Source organism: Schistocerca nitens, chromosome 1 (assembly GCF_023898315.1).
Source record: "Schistocerca nitens isolate TAMUIC-IGC-003100 chromosome 1, iqSchNite1.1, whole genome shotgun sequence".
Taxonomy (NCBI): Eukaryota; Metazoa; Arthropoda; class Insecta; order Orthoptera; family Acrididae; genus Schistocerca; species Schistocerca nitens.
Genome location: NC_064614.1, coordinates 481431206 through 481438079, shown reverse-complemented (window position 1 = coordinate 481438079; position 6874 = coordinate 481431206). Strand labels below are relative to the sequence as shown.

Genomic DNA, 6874 nt, shown 5'->3' with positions numbered 1-6874 from the left:
TCGATGTCATAGCCACATGCTTTAAGAAATTGTATGATTGCATGTGGGGTACAGATCAACATGTAGGCATGATTTTAAAAGCTGAGTAATTAATTATGTGTTTACAGTTATACAGTGTACTTCACTGATCACCAGTGTTTCATTATGTACTTAAAAAAGGTTAACTTTTGTCTGTCAGCTGTACGTGGATGGACCAGTTCCAGGTATGTAAATAAATGTAAATATTATTGTACGGGTAGAATGTAAACTCTGTGATTAGTTAGTTAATATTTTAAATGATACTTTTCAAACAATCTTTTAACCATATGTGAAACTAATGTCCTCTTTTGTAACAATGAGGTATTTATTGACATAAATATGCTTGACAGTGAAATTTTTTTAGTAGTCACATAACACCAAAACTACACAATTCTTTTTTAGGACTACCTATCTCCCATAATTCCACTTCTTATAAATATATCCGTTGCTCTTAGGTACATAATTAGAAAATACTCTGTCTACTCACCATGAAAACTTATACTTCTGTTATTTTTATGATGGTGACACTTGTTCATTACTGATAACATATTTTTATTTGGTCCCTGGGCAGGGGAGTGGAAGCTTGCGATCGACTCGTAGCACATTACCTGCCGAGATGGACTTCGCCTCCTTCTATCCGTGTATGCATCCTGCAGCTTATAGATGGAAAGCATGTCTAATAGCTTAATTCGACACAGAAGTGACACAAAAGTTGATGGCGAGTTGCAACACCGACCAGGTTCAGCCCCTTCACTCATTTTTGTAAATAGCATTAACAATCACTATGCACAACACAACACACAGATCAACACTATATTCACAATGACTGCTTATTGTTATAGTGCACAACGCTCTTATATAGCACATTTTGGCTGTGGCTGTAAACATTCCAGAGCAGCACGAAGTGACCTGACTTCCACCAATGACAAGGGGCCAAGTAAAAGTGCATTACCAATAAACACAAGTCAGTTTCGCTGTGTCTCAACCTTTACATTACATTTAGTTGTCTGTTTAACTGTAGGCATGAACATACCCGAGTTGCTTTACATGTACCTAGTATCATTTGTATAAATATTTGTATTTCTTATTTCAAGCTCATTTTCAAGACTAACATCTGGTCAACTTTGCACTTTAATGAGTTATTTCAACACAAACAAAGAAATTCTCCATTTACACAACATTACACAATAGTGGGTTGCCAATATACTGTTTATTTGCTCTCTTGTGCTACTTCACTTGTAATATACAGGGTTTGTGTATACTTTTTATTATTTTTACGTAACTTATCTTGTTTTACGGACATGCTTCTGTTATTCTTCTTACACTGTGGGTCAAGCTATGATACAACATGTACCATAATTTTTTGTCTCTGTGCAGTCACTTATTTTTGGATACAAAATTGATTGTTGTCTTATTGCAGTTAAGTTTATTTTTGTCTGGTGATTTAGAATTTTGCTTCACTATAGTAACATATCTTTCTTGCATCTCTTATGGTGGTATCTAAGCACATGGTGAATGTTTCTACACGACATATTTGTGTAGTTAGTGTTCAATTACTCTCACATACCATTATGACATTTACTACTTGAATAGCCATTACTATGTCACTCACTCAGTAATTACTTGTTCACTGCTCAAATAATTAATTAGGTGTGATTAGGTAATAGTCAATGACTGATTAACATAATTTCTATGTTTCATTTTCTGAATGTTAATTTTTTAACATTAAATCCAAATTTCATGCCACCATTTAACATCGCTGACACCAACAATGCTTAATAACAAGCTCAACAAACAATTAGCAGTATGCAAGTGACTTTGGTCAGTCAAAACAAGAGACAATCTTTTTACAGAGCTGAATTGTTGTATACAGTATTAGTAACAAATGCATAGTCTGAAGTGTTTGTATGTGAGAGAGTAGATGTATGTGAAGAAATAACGTCTGAGTTTCAACTAATTTTCTTTGTAATTCAATAGTAGATGAAACCACATTTGCAATAATGGAAGTCATCAGAATAAGAAATTGTTACAGTGTCTCTAAATAGGTGACCATGTGAAGTGTCCAGTTTTTGGCCCAGTTTCATAATTCCTGTTTTAGCTAAGGTTATAGAGTCTGTAATGAAATAGCAGGTAATAGGCTACTTTGAAGACAGTCAACTCTTCCGGGACATGCAGAACAGTTTTTGCAGAGGAAAGTTGACGGTTACAGTAGCACTGGACTTAATTACAAAGATGAGGCAGGGGTTTGAAGACAGAGAAAGAGGGACAGTGACACACTATGAGCTCAGCCTCAGCAAAGCATTTGACTGTAAATCATACAAGTACTGTATAGTAAGCTAAAGGATTATGGTACTGGACATATTGTTCTGGCAACTCTTCAATCTTATCTTGAAAACAAAAGGTAGGTGATACAATACTGCAGTGCCTGTGTCATTCCAGATTACGATGCAATGTTCATCATGCATGAATTCCGAAGGAACAGGCACTGCGGCAACTACATCCATTATGAAATATAGGAAATGTAATTGCAGTTGCGAGTTCTGACAACCATCAGCTATATAACGGAATATTGCTTCTAAGAATTTGGCCGGACTGGGACTCAAAGGAAGATTGCATCATGCTTTCGAATATTACAGGCACTGCAATATCATATTTACCCACCTTTAAAGTAAAATGTCTCCGGCTGACAACATATGGAAGTTTGGGTCTGGCTGTGAGTCGTACGCAGATGGCCAAATGGTATGACGATCACTTGCAATAAGCGGGAAATCCATGTTCAAGTCTTGGTATGGCACAAATTTTCATTGTCATCATTCCATTATACAGCTGATGGTTGTCCATGTTAATAACTGTGAATACATTTCATGTATATAAATGCTGGTGATGTCACTCCATGGAGCACAAAAATTAGAACATGGCATAACCCACAGATCCATGACAAGACTTCTCTGTTCCTTGTGTATGTCAATTATATAGGTCATATCAACCACATATTGCAGTTTGCTGATGACGCTACCCATTTTTCCCAAAGAAAAAACTGTTTCACAAGCTGTACTACTAGCAGAAGCGCTCTAAAAACATTAAATTGTGTTTCATCAAAAACAAAATGAAAATGAATGAAGAAAAAACATGCCATCTGACATGTAGCCGCATAAAAATGGGTGCCAGAATAAATTGGAGGCTTTCAAACTGCTGGACTTCATGATTGACAGGGAATTATCAATGAACTAGCACACCATGTACGTGTGCTCCAAGCTCTCTCTTTTGCTATGCCTTCGAAGGAGACTAAAGAATGTATTAACTTACCAGTTCCTTACAACAGTGTATTATGCACTATTGTATAGCCACATCAGTTGTAGCCTACAGTTATGAGGAAACACTGCAGGTTTCAAGGACATGTTAATATTACAAAAAAGCTGTCAGGATCATCACATCAAGCAAAAGGCTGGAGCACTGCAAGCCCATATTCACTCAGTTATGATTGATGAGCTTTTTCAGTCAGTACGTTTTTTTTCCCTATCAATGTAATACAATACCAAGGGGCTTTTAGCATGATGGAATAAATACATAATTACAAGGGTCTGCACACTGTAAAGTAGAACTGAAGAAACTAATTTATTTTACAAAATAGCTTTAGAGATCTTCTGTATGATCTTCATTCTTGTATGTCACAGCTTCCCAATGTTTTGGCAACTTCTGTACTCTGAATTGAGCACCTTCATTGTTGAGCTGTCTGATTACTCGGGTCACCACACTGAAAGTCTCACTGATGGTATCAAAACATTCTCCACAGATGTTTTTCTTCAATTTGGGAAACAATCAAACTATGCGGGGTGCATATCAGGACTGTGTGGTGGTTTGGGAAGTATTTTCCATCAATATTTATTGAGCATTTCTATCACTGGTAGGGCCATATGTGGTCTTCATTATCATGCTAAATGAGGACACCAGCTGCGGCTTGTCAAGCTTTCTTTGGCAAAATTTCAGGTGCAAAACATTTTGCACAAACAGCTTGGAGCATGTGTCTATTACAGATGCTCCTGGGCTACTCTATTTGTAGCTATGACTCCACTCATGTAATATGTAAAGATCATTATCAGTTTCACCTTTAACTGTCAGTAGGGGAATGTTTCAGCTGTGGAGAGTTGGAACTTTTCCATTGTGATGAATGAGACTTATTTTCTGGTTCAAAATTCGTATCCTGTTTCATCAAGTACAACAATCCTTATCATAAATGGCTCTCCTTCTGTTCAGTAATGCTCAAGCAATTCTTCTGTGATTCTTTTGCAACCTGCTTTCTTCTTCACTCAGATCATGTGGAACCCATCTAGCAGCAATTTTTCTCATCTTTAACTTTTCAGTTATGTAAAAATAAGTGACAGATATTCTGGCCTCATATGCAGTTTCCTCACATGTTTTTTGTACATTCTTTCTCAAAATGACATTAACAATAACATAAGAGATGCAGTCTGTTGCAGTTGATGGCCTTCCACTACTTGGGTTGTCCTTGGGGCTTACCTTACCTTCACAGAAATGGGCAGACCACTGTGGTACTGTGCTATGATCCAATACACTATTCCAACACTTTTTTCTAAAAGTCAGTTTCCATTGGGATCTTTCCATGTAGGGATTCAATTTTGATGTAGGAACACTGATCACTATGCACTATGTGTTATCCGACTTAACTCGGGTTCAACTTCGATTTTAAAACTGAGCTACTCACAACACAATCACGCAAACCAGCAAACACATATACAACCATGATGTCTAAGGTCTCACACACAACTGACATGAATTTAAACTTGATCATGTCACTGTATCCGTTGCACATGTACAGTGTGCAGAACTTCTGAAATGACTCTCATGTAACATCCACAACACAAGAAACATAGACATGCTAAGACGTTGACTGTCTGGAACACACTGCCTTGATAAGTGCAATGTCCACCGGCACGATTATTCAGAAGGAAAATGCCACAGGATTTGAAACAGCAACCATCACACAGCCAGTCTCAAAAGAAAACTTATATTTTAAAAGCTCTCTTGCAACAAATCAGAGGAGGGGGTGGGGGTTACGTTTATTGCTTATTTGGCCTTTAGGAATTCAGTTAATGTGGAGTGCTCCTCCAGAGTGGACCATGGATTTTGCATGCAAGAATTTTACAAAAACGATTATTCGGCAACTGTAACACATAAGAAATTTTTGCAGTGATCACAGATTGCATAATGTAAGTGATTCTCCAAGTGTTCCCCTTATCCCAAAATGAATCAAAAAGATTGAAAGATTGAGGAGACCAGTTCAACACTGGCCAAACTGAAATCTGGCTGACCAAGGTCATCAAGAAAGGGAACATCCATGGAGAGTCTAAATTAGCCTGTTCGTGACAATCCTAACATCTACATCTAAATAGATACTCCAGAAGCCACCGTAAATCTTTAAATGTGCATAGATCATCACTGCATCAAATTCTGCAAAGACTTTGAACTGCACCCTTAAAAAATTCAATTGTGCCAGAATTAAAGCATAAGGAAGCCAGACAAAGGCTTCAGTTCGTCAATGATGTGAGTGAGTGCTCTTCATTTAACAACACCTTGTGTTTTGATGAGACACATTTTCACCTGAACTGTCATGTCAATAAGCAAAATTGTCACTACTGGAGCGCCATGAATCCTAAATACAAGCATGAGAAAGTACTTCATTCACCAAGAGTTACTGTACGGACTGCAGTGCCAGCTCGAGGAATAATTGGCTCATACTTTTTCAAGGACAAGAGCAGTTCTGCAGCTACAGTGAATTTGGAACATTATGTGTCAATGTTAAATGACTTCTTGGTGCCTGAATTGCAAAATTTTCATGGTTATAACTAAAAGACATGGTTTCAACAAGACAGAGCCACAGCACATGTCCAATGCATCTATACTGTGAGTTTGAGAAATTTTCCCTGTCAAACTGATCTCCAGAAGGCCTGACATAAATTATCACGCACAGAGTCCACATTTGGGTACCATGGATTTTTCCCAATGGGAATATGTCAAATCTAAAGTGTGTGTCAGTAATCTGGCATCTCTGGAGCAACTTAAAGAACATATCCATAGCGAAGTGGCAGCCATCCCAGTGTCTACATACCAAGCCGTCATGCAAAATTTTGTTCATCATTTCAACGAGTGCCAAAGGCGTGCTGGATAGATTTTGTTGATAGACTTCAACCTTTCTTTTATTTTGACACATCAAATACAAGCTTTCTTTTCAGACACTCTGTACATAGTTGGGCATTTTTCAGAAGTTACTCAGTTAGGTACTTTCAGTAAACAATTTTATTCGTGTATTATAGAATAAAATTTTTGTAAATAACTTTCTTTTTTATAACATGATAAATGGTGTACTTTGACACAGCTGGACCAGTCATGACTGATAAACAACACAGATCTAGTACTAAAGGAATATTAAGTATCTGTGCATTTGTTTGTATTTGTGATCAGCAGAAAGTTGGTTGTTGGTCACATCTTCCTTTAGTTTGTAGGAACTGTGGGTTGGTGCGACCCTCTTGACACAGGAGGTCAAGCATCTGTTTGCAGTGGGCAGCTTACTGTAGCCAGTGATCAGTGCGCAAAACTGAAGAACTGTTCAGTGCGGCTTATGTGTCACACAGTTGCTGGACTACCACATGACAACATACTGTTTGTAGAGCTACTTAGCACTACATTTCCTGTAGAGGAGGTAGTTGTGGTTGTTGGTGTTGACATAATCAGCAAGAAGCAGAAAATACGGAAAAGAAAGAATTGGTACTACCCAAAAATAGCTCTCAGTTTGGTTTAGGAGCTTTCCATTCCATTCGGCTTCCAATTAAAGCAAGTG

General features: G+C 37.6%; 1 protein-coding gene across 8 annotated transcripts in view; it reads right to left on the bottom strand.

Moving 5' to 3' along the window:
- Positions 1–1216: 1216 nt before the first annotated feature.
- Positions 1217–6874, bottom strand: part of LOC126252270 (putative peptidyl-tRNA hydrolase PTRHD1) — a 37921-nt gene continuing 32263 nt past the window's right edge. For all 8 annotated transcript variants that reach the window (XM_049953153.1, XM_049953170.1, XM_049953190.1 and 5 more), the window contains exon 4: positions 1217–2867. In XM_049953153.1, coding sequence (XP_049809110.1) covers positions 2829–2867 — 39 coding nt within the window. In that variant the 3' untranslated portion in view covers positions 1217–2828. The remainder of the gene's footprint in view (positions 2868–6874) is intronic.